This window comes from Leptodactylus fuscus, chromosome 9 (assembly GCF_031893055.1).
Source record: "Leptodactylus fuscus isolate aLepFus1 chromosome 9, aLepFus1.hap2, whole genome shotgun sequence".
In the NCBI taxonomy this organism is placed as follows: Eukaryota; Metazoa; Chordata; class Amphibia; order Anura; family Leptodactylidae; genus Leptodactylus; species Leptodactylus fuscus.
Window position 1 is genome coordinate 13,870,807 of NC_134273.1, and position 19,097 is coordinate 13,889,903.

At 46.9% G+C, this 19,097-nt stretch overlaps 1 protein-coding gene across 1 annotated transcript in view; it reads left to right on the plus strand.

Moving 5' to 3' along the window:
* The first annotated feature begins 1,574 nt into the window (after positions 1 to 1,574).
* FAF1 (Fas associated factor 1) overlaps positions 1,575 to 19,097 on the plus strand; it is a 152,337-nt gene continuing 134,814 nt past the window's right edge. The window contains exons 1-2 of the mRNA XM_075286243.1: positions 1,575 to 1,875; positions 13,846 to 13,914. Of these exons, the coding sequence (XP_075142344.1) occupies positions 1,831 to 1,875; positions 13,846 to 13,914 (114 nt within the window). The 5' untranslated portion in view covers positions 1,575 to 1,830. The remainder of the gene's footprint in view (positions 1,876 to 13,845; positions 13,915 to 19,097) is intronic.

The following is a 19,097-nucleotide window of genomic DNA, read 5'->3' on the forward strand; positions in this document are numbered from 1 at the left end:
CCCAATCCTGGAAATGAAGGGGCTGCAGAAGTAGTTTCTCTGCACAACAGCACCTCAGCCAACCTGCGGTGCAGGGAACTACAGCGTGGCCTGATTCACATGAAAGGGGCTGGCTCCATTCTCTGCACCCCGATAAGAACGCTCCCATCTAACCCACACTTCAAGCAGAAAAAGGTTCCATTTTTATTTGTGTAACTCCAGATTATGTCTGCGCACTCTAGTAGTGACATTCTGGTATAGCTATGGCGGATGTACACAACATAGTCCAATGGCTGGGGACCTCAGTTGTATCTGGACAGGGGGGAAGGAGAGAGACGTATAAGCATCATTACATATCGCATAGGTTGTGCTGTATATAACACATGTTTAACCCTTCACAGTCCCACCCATACACCTTCGGTTCCTTCTGTGCCCCCATACAGTTATAGTGCCCTGCTATGTGTAACATACAGTGATGAAGTATAAAGCCCCCTTATAGGCCTCAACATGGTATAATGCCCCATTGGTGCCCGCACACAGTATAATGCCACCTTAGTGGCACACTATAATACACCCCACAGGGTATAATGTCCTAAAATTGTCCCTCATGTCAACAAAATGGTACAAACCATCCCTTACTACTGACATTGATGGCATATGTTTAAAATATATCATTGACATCAGATTGGGGGGTCCAACTATTGTCCCCATGGTAATAAAATGGTACGACCCTTATCTTACTACTAAGGTTGACGGCATATGGTTAGACGATACCAATAACACTGCACTAGGGGGCAACTATTGTCCCCCACGATAACAAAATAATACCACCCATATCTTACCACTGACGTTGATGGCATACAGCGAGAATATACCATTAACATTAGATTGGGGGGGGGGGGGGGGCGAATCATTGTCCCCCACGTTAACAAAATGGTACTAACTAAATTTTACCACTTGGGTTGATGGCATACAGTTGGAATATACCATTCAATCCTGGATAAGGGGCAACTACTGTCCCCCACGATACCAACCTTATTTTACCACAGACGTTGAAACATACGGCTATGATAAACCATTAATGTCGTCTGACTGTTGTTCTGCAGGTCAACAAAGTCCCAAACTTATCATATTACAGACAGTGACATGAAGAATATAGGATTAACAATATAGGGTGGGGTCTGACTATTGTCCCCCATTTTAGTACAATGGAACCAACCTCATCGTACTACAGACGTTGATTGTACATGGCTAGACTATACCATTACCATCGGATAGGGGTGTGTACGATTGTTAAACATGATACTAATCACATAAGATTATCATCACATCTGCCAGAAACTATTGTCTGAACAGATGCCTATACTAATGTAACCTTCATTTATATGGCACCAATATACTCCGCTGCGGTTTACACTCAGACTTGCGCAAAGAGCTCACAATCTACAGACTATAAACAATGCAAAACATGAGCCCAGCTGATCTAGGCGGCAGCAGCAGCAGCAGCACAGCAGTCACAGCGCCTCCAGTTACCATGGTGATAGCAGGAGCCGGGCTAGAACGGAGCACGTGACCGCAGCGGCCGCAAAGCGCTCTCCTGTCAGTGCGACCGTGGTGACGAGCAAAATGTGCGACAGCGCCGTGCGGCGGCGGAGAGAGAGGAGACAGCGGCTGGTAGCGGAGACATAGAGCAGCACAGGCCTCGGGTCTAGGAGCAGGACGAGGCAGCGGAGCCCGGACGGACCCCGTCACTGAAGCCTAGCACCGGCCCCCAGGGGCCCCAGCTGGAGTTCATGATCTGCTAGCCGGGCTCCTTCACTGACACCCTCAGAGCGGCTCTACCGGGGTGACATGGCTTCCAACACGGATAGAGAGATGATCCTGGCGGACTTCCAGGTACTGGGGCCGGGGATGTTCCTTGGGGTCACCCCTGGGTGTAGATAGTGGGGGGGCTCAGCCGAAGTGACCCCTACAAGTTTGTTGTGACAGACCTGTATTATTTATATGTGTGGGGGTGCCCAGGATGATCCTGTCAGGGTGTGATCTCCATGAACCTGGGCCAAAGCCATGTCAGGGGATCCAGACCTGTCGTACTGACAGGAGTAGTTGTCAGAGGTGCGGCACGAGATTCTGGTCAGGAGCACGTCAAAATTATTCCCTTTTATTATGGTTCTGGGATGTGTCAGGGCCTCATAGGGCTGTGAGATGAGACATAAGGGTCCTACTGATCACAAAAAAGTGGGGCCCCCCTGACAAAGTCTCGTTGCTCCAATTATTTTCTATGGGACCGGCGCAGTATTGTGCTTGGCTATCTTCATCGGTCCATAAGATTTTGTGTGGTGTAGCACCCATCACTCTGTACCAAAGGAGGCATAAGACCCTAATTTCTGAGATTAGTGGGGCCCCTTATGTAAAGATGGTAAGTTTGTGGGACACGGCCTTTAAAGGGATAGTTCAACTTGTTTTATTCGATCAATAAAAAAAAAAACTGGACCGCCCCTTTAAGCTTGCACAGTATAGGGTGCCCTAGCCGTTTTGTGCCTGTGCCTTAGGCACAGGCTGATGTGTAATTATAATTTGGGGGCACAGAGAGCAATGGACATGACTGTCCTCTATAAGCCTGGGTGTCCTTTTCATAGACCCCCTTCTCCCCCAGGCTTCTTTTTGGGGGATAGCCCTGTCACTGTAGGTGACAATGTAGGTGAATATTAGGGTGGGGTCCGACTATTGTCCCCCATTTTAACACAATGGAACCAACCTCATTGTACTACAGACATTGATTGTATATGGCTAGACTATACCATTACCATCGGATAGGGGTGTGTACGATTGTTAAACATGATACTAATCACATAATATTATCATCACATCTGCCAGAAAGCCCATGTATCTCTTAGCTTATAGCACCCTGGGCTTGGTGGACCATGCCCGCTATCCTAACGTATATACCCACACAATGTACGGGCGGTTACCCATTGGGATTTTTTTTTTAATATCTTCCTTTGCATTGTGTGCGGCAGCCATGGTGTAGGCCAAGCAGTCTTTGGAGTACGCTGCAGCTGCTGTGCTTCCATTATTCGGACATGTCCATCACCGCTGGGTTTGGGTTATTTAGAGCTTACTCATTGACTATGTTGTTTGTCTTTTTCATATCTATTTTGTGTTTCAGTTCTTCACTGTTTGCTGTCACCTTCTTCTTTATGTTCAGGGGCTGAGGGTTTGCTACAATCTGAATAATATTTAAACGTCTCTTGTTTTATGGCTTGTTACATTGTACAGGCAGGTATTGTATGTGTTTAATATGTGCATCAATGTTATATGGACCTATACCCCCCCCCCCCCCCCTTCACCCAGCGGAGGCCGGAAGAGCCACCTCGAGTCTGTGGTCATTGAGTATTCTGATCTTTGCTGAATAAACTAGTGCCACTTACTCTGCCATGTCCAGTAAGACAAATAAAAATGAGTAATCTTACAATGGCATGTGAGCACTTTTATCAGATGGGTTCCTGCCGTTGGCATCCTAGTTATGTGTTAGTTTATGTGCCAGGAACATAAGGCCTCATGCAGACGGCCATATTTATTGCCCGTGTGTCGTCTGTGACTACAAGGGACAGCATACGGACTCGCCATAGTGCACGAGTACATGGAAAGGATTACAGTGTTCACTATGGAGATGATGGACTTGAAGATAATGAATGGCCTCTGTCTGTCTCCTCCACAGACTGAAAATATCAATGGAAACTTCTGTCTGTCTGTAGCGGATTCAGCATAGACGGTTTTTGATGTGACTGTCTGAATGAGGCCTGAGAGTAAAGTGTATCAGCCTTGCGTTCTTCGGTTTGGTTAAAGAAGTTATCCACTTTCTCAGAATGGATGTCCTATCCTTAAGTCAGTTTTAGATTGCTGGGGACACTGGCAGATCAGCTGTTTCTTCTGGTGTCCTGGGTGCAGCTCTGCTCACTCACTGTATTGATGGTGGCAGTTGTGGGTACCAAGTGCAAAGAATATTAACAATCCTGGGAGCTGTGGAAACAGCTGATCTGCAGGGTACCAACAGATGGGCCATCGATTTTAAATCTGCATGGGTGTTCCTGGACTAAGATTGGTTGGGGCCCATCACTCAGCACTCTGATGGTTCAGCTGGTATACAAAGAATGAAGCAGGAAGCAGACAGCGCTGTTTTCTGTGTAGTGGCCAGACCAGGGCATTGCAGATCAGCTCCCAGTCACAGAGAGCGGCATTTTGTTTGCTTTTGCTCCATTTTCTATGTATCAGGTGCAGAGAGAAGCTGAACGATTGGGGTGCCTGGTGTTAGACCCCTACTGATCTGATATTGATGTCCTGTCCTTAGAATAGGTCACCGGTATTTTTAGCCTAAAAACCTCTTTAATGATCAGTCATCAGTTCACCAGGGAATTAAAGAGGTTTTGTGCCATGACAACCATTGTTCATACGCCCTATTATGGGATAGGGATGACACAGACTTCGCCTTCGCTCAGGTCTCCTCTCTGTTCCATCCATCAGAGTATATTCACATGTGCAGGTTTTCCATTTCGCAAAATCTCCTTCACTTTGCAGCTACAGGGATGTGCTGTGGACCCTTGTGTGTACAGTTCTGCAGTGGGGTATATGACGAGTGTGAATAGGCCCCTAGAGCCGGGAAGTGCCTGGTGTAGAGGAAATGCGTTACCTTTATTTTGTCCAAAGAGAAAAGTCACCCCCTCCCATCCCCCCGCCCTCCATATGTGACTGGTTAGGATATATAGAAGCCACCCCGTGAGTTTTGGTAGTCGAGCAGACTTGTGACTGTCTTATATTGTCGGTGGCAGTAGGACAGTCTTCAGGATAGCTGTCGCGTGTCGTGTTGACGCGGTGGCACTGAAAGTGAAAGTGATCCCTGTCATTTTGCTTCTGCAATTCTTAAAGGGCTTTTCCAGGTTGAAACTACTGATGACTTGTCTTAAACATAGGCCATCCATATCTGATCGGTGGAGATCTGATTCTCACCACCCCTGCCGATCAGCATATTGGAAGCATTCATGTGACGCTCATGTGAGTGCTGCGGCCTATTCAGCGTGTACATTGTCTGTGTAGCAGTGGCAGGGCCTGGTGTTGCGGCTTTGTCCCATTTGTATAATTTTCCAAAGATGGAAAGCTGATGATGGGGGATTATGCTGTTGAGTCTTTGATCAGCTGGGGGGGGGGACGCTGCCTATTTGTAGCTCAGTCTCTTTCAAGTGAATGTGGCTGTGCTGCAATACCAAGCACAGCCACTATATAATGTATGGCACTGTGCTTGGTATTCAGTAAAGCTCACACAAACCTCTGATCGGCGCACGTTCCGTACGTTAGACCCCCACCGATCTGACATCAGTCACATGACTGCTGAGGTCAATCACGGGATCCGGGTATTTTCGTAACTTTGGGCTTCTGCCTTAAAGGGATATTCTGGTTGTTACAAAATATCAACTAATTTTCCAGTAAAAATCCCAGAATCGACTGACCCTGTTATAAGGCATTGGGAGATTGTGCTGCCTGTCAGGAGCCGAATGCAGAAGAGCAATATGACAAAGGAAGCAATAGTGAACGTGAACAAGGGCTTAAAATTACAATGCATCAACTGCATACAATGTCTATTGTTACAGGCCGGGTATTCCAGTGATTGGCGTTTAGGCTGGATTCACACCTACAGTTTTTGTTTTTTGTCCAAAGCCAGGAGTGATGTACTAAAGGAAAGAAAATGATTAAGAAAGTGCTACTTCTGTATTGTGTTCAGTTCTTTAGCACATGTGAATCTCAGCTTATCACTTGACCCCCTCCCCCATAGTCTCCTTAAAGGGGCTCTATCAGCAAAATTAGGCTGATAGAGCCCCACATATGCGGGAATAGCCTTTACAAAGGCCGTTCAGGCACTGCTAATGTTATATTAAACTACCCCCCGTTTTAAAATAATACCCTAAAAAAGAATATGATAATCATACCTTATTGTGCATGCTGGGCGGGCATGCACGGTCCGTCGTCAACCTTGGGTCCCGTCTTCCTCGTCGTCTTCTTCCAGCGTCATTGCTTTAAATCCGGCGCAGTAGCAGGGGAACTGAGCATACTGAGCATGCTCAGTTCCCCTGCTACTGTTCCCCTGCTACTCCTCGGGTCCCGTCTTCCTCGTCTTCAATCCGGCGCAGTAGCAGGGGAACTGAGCATGCTCAGTATGCTCAGTTCCCCTGCTACTGTTACCCCTGCTACTGCGCCGGCGCGGGATTACAAGCAATGATGCCGGAAGAGGAAGACTGGACCCGAGGACATCGCTGCAGAAAGAAAGAAGATGTTGTTGTGGCTAAAGATGATGTCAGACCGTGCATGTCCGCCCAGTGTGCATGATACGGTATGATTATCATATTCTTTTTTAGGGTATTATTTTAAAACGGGGGGTGTAGTTTAATATAACATTAGCAGTGCCTGAATGGCCTTTTCAAAGGCTATTCCTGCATATGTGGGGCTCTATCAGCATAATTTTGCTGATGGAGCCCCTTAAAGGAGTTGTCCAAGATAAATAGAAATCCCTCCACTAATCTAACCCCCCTCCCCTGTCTACTTTCTAAATGACCTAATTAAGCAATACTGTATAGTTACTCCTACTCACTTTTTCTAATTATCCGGTAACGATCCGTTTCTGGAAATGAAAGGTCACTACTACTACTCAGCCCGCCATCCACACCATCATACTTGCCTATCTTTCTTTCTGTCCAGGCTTCCTTCTGCAAGTTACTGCTCCTCCTCCTTCTGTGACATCTGCCTGCACGTGTGCAAAAGAGCTGGAGTTCTGGCACTGTGCTGAAGCCGACACTCCATCTCTATTATGTAAGCATGGGGGTCCAAAGAAGTTGCCCACGTCTGCGCAGTAGAGATGTGGTGAAGGCTACAGTGTAGTTCCAGAAGAGAAGGAGCCGTTCCCCGCAGAAGGAAGTCTGGACAGGGAGAAGACAGGTAAGTATGATGGGGTAGGGAAGGGTTAGTAGTTGGCGGGATAGCTAGGGAGACAGGGAGAGCATGAGATAGTGTGAGAGCCTACAACTACCATAATGCATTGCAGCAGGAAGCTACACCAAGTAAACAAATGCAGAAGATGCCAGTAGCTCCCAGAAATGACTCAAAACAATCAAACCATATTTTGGTGCGTTTATTAACTCATTAATAGCACTAACAGACCTTTTTTTAAAAACAGATTTTTTTGCCCGTAAAACCCCCTTAACATTGAGGGATAACAGGCAAAGACTAGTTCCCATTCCAGGACATACCATTATGGTGCAGGGAGGGCACAGGTTCGGGAGTTGAGCCTGTATTGTCTGCAGTGGGGTGTCAGTTCTAACAGCAGGAATCGGAGTTAACCCTGAGATGTCGCAGTCAGTAGAAGTGGTCGGGCTAAGGGCTGCTTCATTGGGAAAACCAATCTATGTGCTGGTCTGAACACGGGTGGGCTTTACTGAACTCCGCATGTCAGTACAATTCAGCTGAGAACTGGTACATAGACTAACTATGTCACCCCAAATGTGCCCCGTCACACAGTCTTGGGGTACTGAGGGTTCTAACAATGGCCGCTGGGTTTGGCATCCACCTAAGCCTATTTGGCTTGCCTGAGGCAATGCCCAGTATTTGGCCTGTGACTGTAACACTGATAGGCATCATATATCGCAGTGGGCCATAGGTCCAGAGATTTGGGCTCCATACACAGGACTGTGTGCTAACCTTCTTTTTTTATGGCTAGCACACAGACCTGTTCATTTCTATGTATTGTCATGAGCCTGTGTATGAGGCAGTGAGCAGGTCTTATACCCCTCTGTTTTGAGGCCTGGCTATAGAGGGGTTAATTTATCCCCCAGCCATGTGACAGGGAATACGTCCGTGGTTGCTGGGGTCTGATCACAAGACATAGTAATTTCCCCTACTGTATACAAGCATTTAGCAGTATAGGTCATACATCCTTTGCATTACATTTTGGGGTCCCAGATGTTTTGCTCCTGGCCAACCCCTTTAAATCCTCTGGGGCTATAATGAGTGAGTCAATGTCAGGAGGGGGAGAACTTCCTAATCTATCAATGTATATTCTTCACGTGTATCTCTCAGTATATATAATATATCTTATTACTGTAATGATGTCTGTACAGTGCTGCAGAATATGTTAGCACTATATAAGTAAGTGATCAAGTCACCCAGGCAGTCCCAGTGTAGCCGCTGTCTGGTCCTGGAGCCTCACACTGTGACATGACAGCTTGTGCTGACTCTCACGCCAGTTATTGCTATGACTCAGCGCTCTGTTCCCATGAGTAAGCAGAACACGGCCTCATTTTCTGGCTCTTTCATGAAACCAGCTGCCGCTCCCCTTTCTTTTGTTCATCTTGCCTCTCAATGATGTGTATAGAGCCGGATTGTGTTACTAGCGAGGACTTTACACTGCTCGTACAACCGACTATCTATCTATCTATCTATCTATCTATCTATCTATCTATCTATCTATCTATCTATCTCCTATCTATCTACTCCAGTACTTCTCAGTTCGTTTGTTCGTTCGTTTTTGTTTTTTTTTAAGGGGTTTTCCTTTACTAAAATATTAATGACGTATCATTACAATAGCTCATTAATATTAGATTGGGTTGGATTCGACCCCGGAGACCCCACAGATCGCTTGATTGAAGCTTATTGCGCTGTATTTTGGTGAATGACTCCACTTTATAGGTCATGTGATGTCTCGTTCATCAGTCACAAGACCTGTTTGCAGCTCAGTCCCTTTCAAGTGAATGGGGCTGAGCGGCAATACCATGCACAACCGCAATATGGAAACAACATGTGGCGAGACAACAGCCACGGATCAGTCTCATCAATACTTATAATATCTAGTGTTGTGCTTAGTAAGTATTGATGAGACTGATCCGTGGCTGTTGTCTCGCCACATGTTGTTTCCATATTGCGCCACTTTGCGCATCATCCTGCCTCAGTGTCAGAATCGCATGGTTGCAAAATGACCAAACCAATAAATAATTTTAAAATAATCTATGTAACTGATTAGATTGTTGCTTCCATCTGCCATATCTGCTGACAAGTAAGTATAAGGGACGTTACAGTGGCCATTGCATTGGTATTGTAGCGGCCAGTAACACATACAGATCCTTATCATGTCTGACCTTCCCCTCATGTCTCTGTACACCTAGGTATTCTGCCATAGGATACGGCGTATTAATAGGACCAGCAGGATACGTTTCTTATACGACATCCCACTGGAAACCCCCTTGTCTTCTCTATACGTCACAGACATCTGGAGTGTATAGCCGCTGCAGCAGATCTCCCGCCCACTATATGTATAGATATTGGAATAGGGAACGTGTTTAGTTTTGGCGTCAGTAAACACTTCAAGATGTGCCATATACGAGTGAGGCTTAAAATATCTCCCGCACCTGCAGTTTAGTGAATTGTTCCTATTTTGGGTCCCCTACGCCAGTACCAATTCCGCAGCAAACTCCTTCCAGATGTCTGTTACGTCAAAAGGGAGTCTACCACCATCAAGATCTCGTCTGAGACCTCTCTAGGTTGTTGTAGGGGCGGTTAGTCTTATAGAGCCGTCTTACTGCCAAGAAAGTTGACTAATAATGTAGTGATCTCTTTGGTGCACTGGGGGCGAGGCTGTGCCCGCTGGAGCACACGTCTTAGTCTGTGGGGGCAGCACCTGGCAGTCTTTGTTAGGGGGCAGCGCTGGGTGGCGAAAACTGGTGACACAGCTCAAGTTGTCCTGCCCTGGGTGCACCAAACGGCTCATTTGGGTACAAATTAAAATGCCTCCCCTATAGCCATATATAATGTGAGCCGGATAGATTCTGGTACAGTTACCTGGAACAATTAGACAGGATTCTTCCAAGCATAATGATGGAGACTGTGCGGGCACGTCCCATTATAAGTCAGTACGTTCTGTTATGGGCAGACCCCATTATAAGTCTTGGGGGTCCGCCCATCACGTGACATAAGTGTGAACAGTATGTAACCTTGTAGCAGGAATTCCTGAATGTTGCAATTTCCTTATTTGTTTGCTGTTCCGGCAATAAAGATGTTCCGCGCGGTTATTGCTTTATAGACTACAATATATGTCTACTGTCCAGCAGACTGCCTTCTGACCCCCATTGACTTCAGTGGGGTGTTTGGTTCTGATGACACAGAGTCGGTCCTATCCTGCACCATCTATGGATCCCCCTCGGAGGGCGCACTCGCTCCTGTACACGAGGCCTCAAATACAGCAGATTATCAAACAGTAGGAGACATTTAGACAATCAGGAACAGTTTCAGAATATCTAGGCTCACTCTGCACCCTCTAAAATTTGGTCTGTTTTTAGTTTATCTCCCCGTTGTCTGTAGGTTCAGACTGTGCGTGTGGCGTTTGTCTGTTACCACAGAGATCTATAGGTCTGTATAGGAGCTGTAGGATCCAAACACTAGGAAATGTTTGCTTAGTACCTATTGTTGCAATCTTGCTTTATTTCTTATGTATAGGCCACATCTGGGGCTTCCATTTATTTCGGGAACTGCGGTGCCCTGCCCTAACACCCGTCTTGTGGCCACAGTGGTGAGACGGCAGATGTCTCCATTCACTTTTATGACAATTCCAAGGGGGGCTGGTGATCGGTGGGGAATGTAGTGCCTATTTAGCCCCTCTATCCCCTTGCCCAGGAGGTGGCTAGGTATTGTGTTGGGAACTGCCATCACCCCCCCCCCCCCTACACCTGAATGCTGCAGGGGAATTCACATACACTCTGATGTGTTTGCTGTGCAGGATCAGGCTTCTGATGTATAAACATCCCAGATCTGTTGGGCCCTGGTAGATAAGTGTGGCCCGAGATATTGCCCCCTCCTCACATTTGGCCAGTTCCAACATGCATGTTTATGGGGGAGTGTAAGTGTGAATATGGCCTTAAAGGGAACCTGTGACAATGAGCATTCATTCTTGTCAGTGGGCGGCGTGTGAAAGGGCAGGAGGAAATGACTGAAGAGTTTTATGGGAAAAAAATCAGTATAACCTGTATGGTTGTGTTTTTTTTTTTTTTTTCTTTTCCATTTTAAGGGTGTTTTCTCATTAGCGTAAAATAATAATGATAATAATATTCCTCTTCTTAGTCTTCGTCTTCATAGTCTTCTTTGTCGTCTTCTTCTTTGTCGTCTTCTTCTTCTTCTTTGTCGTCGTCTTCTTCTTCTTTGTCGTCGTCTTCTTCTTCTTTGTCGTCGTCTTCTTCTTCTTTGTCGTCGTCTTCTTCTTCTTTGTCGTCTTCTTCTTCTTCCTCTTTGTCGTCTTCTTCGTCGTCGTCTCCTCCTCCTCCCTTACCCACTGGAGAGATTCCGACCACTTGGCTATTCTGCATGATTACCTGGTAGTCAGGTAACACCCACCGCTCCTGTCATTTCGGTGCGCCCCCTGTACTTTGACCTGTAGAAATGAATGCAGTGTACGTGGTGCCCGATCATCGCCCCATTCAGAACAGGGATCTGCCAATCACTGAGTAGCACCGCCCACTGGACTCCTAAGCCCAAAATGAGTAGGAATTAATTGTGGGAAAAATTAAACTGAATCTTTTCCTACAAAATAGTGATTCGCTCTGCTCAGCCCCTCCTGTTCTATAACATGCGTCTTATAGTCAGGTCGGACGCCCTCCTATATAAGTGGGTGACATAGAGGAGGCAGGAGAGACCTTGTAATCTAGTTGTGAGTGATGACATCTTAGTAATTGTAGCGTTGCGTGATCAGACCACATTCCTGCCGGTCGCAGCTCCCGGGTTATTAAGGTAACTCCTCCTGGCAATGAATGATTTCCTGTTGTGATGAATGCCCGCTTCGTGCCCGTCTGGTCTTGTGGCATTCTGCAGTACGGTGTCACCTGTAACAGGGCGGGATATTCTATACAGAGGAAATTCCTTCATCGTTGATACGTCAGTGCCGGATTATCAGACATCGGATTACTGGATGGGAGATGTCACTTGTGTAAGGCGTGCATCTAATCTGCTCAGTCTTCTCAGCTTATTGTATTACAGGTCTGCTGTAATAATCTCCTCTTATTGGCTTATTCTTACATTTCCAGGAGGAATAACAGAGGAGTGGCAGCAAGGTGCTCCAGAATGGTTATCTCAGGGGAGGTGATGCAGCTCCTCCCCTCTGACACATTTTGGGGGATATTTGGATATAAGGAAATTGTCCATTATGGTGGACTGACTGCTGTGGTCATTTGATGTAATACATCCTTGTCAGTGGACCAGAACAACGGACACAGGAGCCACTAAAACAGCAGTGATGTAGATGTAAACCCAACCCTCCTGACTCTGTGGTCAGTGACGATTATATCAAGGTTATTTTGGCTCTGTAGCCTGTCCAAAATACTGTGGGGGTTGCAACGTTGCAGGGTGACACTGCAGTCAGCGTCTCTGTGTAGCCCAGGCCTTATCACTCCCATAGCCCTTAGTTTACCTCTGTGCCCTTTGTGCATGTCTCCCCCTTGTGGTGTAGAGATAGTAACTGCAGCCTCAGTTAAATTATGGGAAAGTCATTGTCCCCATCGCTTCCTTGTCTTCTCAGAGCGAGTGTCATATCAGTGACATAGAGGTTGGTGGGACGCCTGTAGGTGATCGCTCCTTGTCTTGCCTCCTGTGACTTGTCGGGGGGGGGGGGGGGGGGGGGGGGCTCCGGCTTTGGGATTCTGACTCCTTTCCAGCATCTTGTAAACCCGATGAGGCTTTTTCCTTCTCTTCCTGTGGGTGATAAGCCGCATTGGCTGCTCGTCTCGGAGACAGCCTTGTGTCCACGCACAGTGCACCTTTTGTTTCCACATTTGGCAATCTGTATTTTTCTCGGTTTTGCAAAAGTTTCTGCCTGAAAGGGAAAAAAAAGGAAATGTTTTGTAAATTTTGTGGATGCTAAAATTTAAGGACTTGTTTTGCTTCTTTGTAAATTTGGAAATCTTTACATTCCCTTTTTGTGCTGCTGCAGCTCTAGAGACCTCTAGGACCTTACATGCTGATCTCTGTGGTTCATGAATATAATGCAAGGATTAGGAGACCTCCCGAACCGCACAAAGGAAAGTGGACTGGATCATATAGGTCTGCATTCACACATGCTGAATATTAGTGACAAAATCTGGTCACATACAGTATTGGGATAGCGTTATCTCTATGGAGAACAAGGATCGGACATGTTGAAATCCAGCTGCTTGATCCTTATCTATTCTCGTAGGCCTCCATACATGTTAGCTGCTCAGCGCTGGGTCCAGTAACATTCATTCAGTGTGTAGAACCGGCTTCCTGGGACATATATATCCCTGACCTATCTTTAGGATCGATCCTCAATATTTGATCGAAATGGGGACCGCCACTGATCAGCTACAGTTTTTCACTGAATACCAGGTACAGCACCATACAGATCAGAATCACTTGAATGGGACTGAGCCCTGAATGAGCCAATGAATGTGATGTCATCGGCACAGACTACTCCTTCTTCAAACAGCTGATCTGCGGAGGTCCCGTTCGATCACATATTGATGACCCAGCCTTCAGTATATTCGTCCCAGAATGCTTTATTATACAATACGTAAGATTTATTTGCAGCCATTGGAAAACCCCTTTATTAGAATCGTGTAAAATAGTTTCCATTGTGCGGTACTAGAGACGAGGACGGCCGCCGCCGCCGCCGCTGAGAGTTCATGTATAGTTCATAGTTTGGTAAAACATTACCTTGGAGCGCGCTGCGCTGGAGAAGGTGACACAGTTAAGAGTCTTGGTACTGCTGCCAGCCTGAAACCAGAGACCCCGCCGCTCAGTAACTCTTTGTATTCTCTGCTCCTTTTCCAGGCCTGCACCGGCATCGAGAACATTGATGAAGCCATCACACTGCTCGAGCAGAACAACTGGGACCTCTTAGTAAGTGGAAATCCTCTCAAAAACTTTCATTTTATATTGTCCTCTTTGGCCTTGTTCAGATTTGACGGCTTTCTGCAGTTAAGGGGGAAAAAAATAAAAATAAAACTTGCACTACATTTACATCTGCATCAGATCTGGCCATTGTTCTGGTTCATCGCAAGACTAGAAGGATAGAAAAAGCGGTAGATCTAAGGATGGGCACAAATGGATCTCAAAGGACTCCATCGGCTATAATGCCCCCCCCCCCCCCACCACACACACACACACTTCCTCAGGTCTATTTCATCTGGGATTTCGGATAGATTTGCACTAGAAGGACACCTGGCGCAGATGTGACCTCAGCTAGGCTCTACTCTATGGACATGCAGCGGGAGTAGGGCAGAGCTGGTGACATCCCACAGAGCCCTTTGGCACGACCTGTACACTCAGGGCTCTAGAGCGCTGCCTATATATTAGTTATTCTTTACATTCCCTCCACTCATGAGCTTTATTTGTCTCTGCTTAAACCCTTTTAACGCGGTTCCGAGTAGATATCGATGGCGTATTTTCGGGATAAGTCTTCAGTATCAGATTGGTGAGGGTCAGACCTCAGCTGTCCTCCAAATCTGCACGGTGCATGGAGCTGGATGCAGACGCCTCTGTACACTGCCATTGCATTCATTTGAATGTGGGCGGCACCTTGGCACGGCCATTACCCAGTGTATAGAGTTGTTTGCTTTCGGCACAGGACATCGTGCAGATCAGCTGATGGGATGGGAGGGGGGGGGGGGGTGTCAGACTTCCAGGAATCTGATATTGCTGGACTGTCCTAATAATAAGCCATCCATGTCTGCCCTTGGATATCCTCTTTATTGCAAGTCAATGAGGTATTTTTGTACTCGCTTCATTGTGACTTCCGGTTCCGCCATCCCTAGTAGTGAACAAGCATGGCCGCTACAGCTCAATTCACATGATGCACTTGGGGACAACCTTGATAACCTATCCTTATAATAGGCGATAAAATAAACATCCTTAGGGGTCTGACACATTCGTCGGTCACTTGGCCTAATCTCAGCTCAGTCCCATTCTAGTGAGTAGGCTGAGCTGTGATGCCAGGCAGAGCCACTATACAATATATCATATAGAAAAGAAAAAATAAAATGCGCAGAAACTTATTTATCGCCATCATAGTCCGTAGCGCTGTACACACATTGTCGGTCACTGTCCCAATCCGACGCACAATCTAAATCAGTATGCGTTTTGGAGGAAACCCTACAAACTCTCTGCAGATGTCGTCCTTGGCTGGATTCGAACCCAGGTGACCGTGCTAACCACTGAGCCGCTGTGAAATATTTTGCATCGATAGCGCCCTCTAGTTTTGCTCATCTGTCCTGATGTGTATGTCCACCTTGTTCTTTGCTAGCGGTGGAGCTGCGTACATTTTTATCGTGTTTAGCCCCGCTCCGGGTTGTCTGCTGGGGGCAACGAATGCAATGCAAACTGAGGAGACCACAATCCAAATGTGACCAGAGCCTTGCGCTGGCAGAGTAATATATGGATAGGAATTGAAGTTGCATGATGGCTCAGTGGTTAGCACGGTATTGCAATGTCTATGGAAAATCTTTATGTAGGAATGAGAAAATTAAAAGTGACTTTGACCCGAAATCACTGCATACTGAAGGGGTTAATCTTACATAACCATAAGGACTGGGGGTCGACCCCTATGACTACTGTGACCTCTCCCAGCGTGCCCTAGACCGTCTCCGGCCCTCGTTCTGTCTTTTTTGGTCCTATAACTTGGCTCCTGCTTTTAGTTCAGGTTGAGTCCTTTGCGTTGTCGTTTATTGGGTACAATTCGCCGTTCTCTCGCCCCACTTTACTTTCGGTCGCTGTCATTGCCCTTTAGTATTTTCGTTTGATCAGTGATCGGAGTAGAGATACCGTCAGGAACCATTGACTGGGAAAGCTCGGAGCGTCCCAGGTGGTTGGGGGAGCACGTGATCTGGGCGTGTAAGGGTTTACACGTGTCTCGGTTTGTCAATGAGCTCAGCGTGTAGTGTGCGGCCAATTCAGGTGGTGCTACAGGTCGTGTGATAGGTGGGAGGACGCGTCGGGAGCCGTCATGTGTTATTTAAAGGAGAACGCGCTCGGTAACCCATGGAGAAGAGACTCTATGGGCATCGTGCCCCATGTCTAAATTTTTTACTACAATGGGTTAACCGCGTGTCTCCCTGGGGCTCGCTGTTTTTGAGCCGATTACCGTATATTGAACCGGTGATATTAGCTTCTTATTTGCTTAGTTTTCTGGCCTACAAATCGGGTTTTGCGTGAACAATTGAAAATTTGGGAATAAATTGTATATTAGTACATGTTGAAATTTTTTTATTTCCTTTTATGTTGCCCTTGTCACTTTAAAGGGGTGCAAGCAGGGTCATCGGTTCTTTCCGATATTTGATTAGTTACGCCATTTACTGAAAGCGACTCCAGCCATGAGCTAGCGTAGATTTCGGTGCAGGCGCTTGATTTAGGATGAGGCCTTGTCAGAAATGAAGCTGCAGCGGCGGCATACGGGATACGAAGACTGGAATTTAATATGCCGGTCTTTAGAAATCTCACACTTTTAATTTTTAATAATAATAATAAAAAAATCCATTGGTTTGCTTCTACTGCGCCTATAAAAACCTGTATGTCTGAGTATATAAAAACCGCCAGGCGTTTTTTTCCCTCCAGCACAGCGAATGGACCTTAAAAAAAAAAACGCAGCGCGGTTTTCCGCCTCTCATTCACTTGTATTGATTTCCCGAGGCGGAATCCGCCTCAAGAAAAGGCAGCTCGCTTCTTTTTTTCCGCTAGCGGCCTACCTAGAACTGTATTGCGAGGGGGCGGATTTTGAGGAAGATTCAGTGCCAAAATCCGATCCCTCTTGTCCCGTGTGAACAGGGCCTTAGGGTCCGTTCGCACGGCCGAAAGTGGCTCTGTTTATGGTGCCGAATTTTCTGCGCGGAAAAAGCATCCTATTGATGTCAATGGGTCCCGCTCGCTTTTTCCGCGTGTAGGAAAAAAAAAAGCGAGGCACGCATTGAAGTCCATGGGAAGCTTTTTTTTTTTTTTTTTCCCCCCACACGGAAAATTCGGCGCCATAAACAGCGTCACATTCGGCCGTGTGGACCCTTAGTGGACTGATGGAGGAAGGTGTGGCTGCAGGATCTGACTACACGAGGTTGGTTTGTAGTCTGGGACCATTGAGACCTATGCAGACTCGGAACGGAACGCCCGGTTTGTCCATGAAGGAGTTAATCTTCCTCTCGATATTGGGTTTGACCTTTCAGAATGAGAGAAATGACAAAAGCGGAACCAGCCGATATGAAGAAGCGCGGTATTATTTTTGTCTTCTCCGTACACAGTATGGGGATTTTTTTTCTTGTATCTGGCTTATTTCGCAGGCCTGATCACATGGTCGCGGTTTATATAAAAACAACACGACCGCGGCCGCCAAGATCTGCAGCACGAGCAAAAATAACTAAACAGCCAGCGGGACGCGACTACAAGATGTCATGTCCTTCAGCTGGGAAGACTTACAAGGTGGAGGGTCTATATAGGGGTTTGACCTAATGGTCACATCAGAGTGGTGGGGGTCCGATGCCCGGGATATACTGGTGTACGAGACCCCGGCCTTGGGATGAGTGCTGCGGCCTCTGCACAGCAATGTACGTTGCGCTTGGTATTGCTGCTCAGACCCATTCTGGTCGTTGTAGTTCCACAGCCCAGGATTGGACTCTCTGTAGGGCCGGCGTGTGATGACTACACGTTATTAACTCCGTGTGCACCTTCACGCGTGTGTCGTGCGTTTAGCTCTCGAGACACAGGAAACCGTTTCGGTTTCTAACAAATATCAAAGTTCAACTCTGAAGATTTTATTTATGGAAATCTCAGCAATTTGGAGAGCGTAGAATCGGAGCTCCCCCTCCCGCTCTGTTTTCTTTGCACAATCGCCAAGAGAGAACGAGACATGAAAAAAACAAAAAAAAAAAAAAAGAGAGCGTAGAAGTGCAGAGTCATCGCTCAGGCTCGGAGTGACCCCAGCGGCGGCTTTGTGCAACCAGAACGGGTTTCATTCTTGGCCACAGAGAGCTCTTTGTCTCGGACACATATTGGGAGAAGTGTCACGGCAGGTTACGCAGGCACACGAGGCTTGTATGTGGGAAGGAGCACGTCATGGCTGTCACCTGCAAAGCTGTCCTGCAACCTGCATGCTGACGGTTTCTTGCAGTTGTGCGTGTCTTTTGGTTCTGCAGTTTTTTTTGTTTTTTTTTGATAAATTGTTTACAGGACCAGCCCAATAGACAGACCAGTGGGGGGATGATGTGGCGCTGCTTTTGGGGTGTCTTGTCAGTCTCTATATTTTGGCTTATGGTACGGACCTATGGCCACTGCAGTGGACACCACTGAGGTCATCGCTGTGGTGGGTTCGTGTCCATGTCTGGAGACCAGGTGGCGCAGTTGGACAGGGGACCTGGCGAGTGACGTCAGGTGATCAGGAAGGGGAATGTTACCCCCAATCAGGCAGAAACCCAGCGGACCCCAGCATAGTCTATGGGTTCTGCGGGTTTCCACTTTTTAAGTGGATTAGGTTTCCATTCGTCTGGTCCCCAAGCACATTCTTCCATACAAGTCCCTGGAGTAATAGCGCATAGTACTGTGTTTATTGGCACTGCACTGGTTAATACGTTATCTCATGTCTCTCTTCTGCCCTCTTGTGGTTTTCTTCAGTATTGCAGCACACTTAGTATTCCACTTTTAATTTGTTGTAAAGGTGATATAATATTTAACACCTAAACGACTGAGTTCTTGGTGCATGAAGTTGACCTAACTTAGGAGACGTCCCTCCCACACGGATCAGCACCCATACTATGTGCAACACAGGGCTGGAACACTTGTACTGGTCCGGGCAGTCCTCCTCCTCCTCCGCTCACATTGACTTCGCTTTTGGGGTGCAGAGGTAGCAACTGCAACCTGGGCCCGGTGCCAGAGGACCCAAATGCCTCTCTACAGTATTATAGACATGACATATTTTGCATTGGGGGTGGGGAAAGATGTCGTGTCTGTCAAGGTCCAGGTATAGTCTTGGGTTATAGTTGATCAGTTGGGGGCTTGGGCTTTCCTAAATATGGGTCATCACTAGTGAAGTCTCTTTACGGATTGAG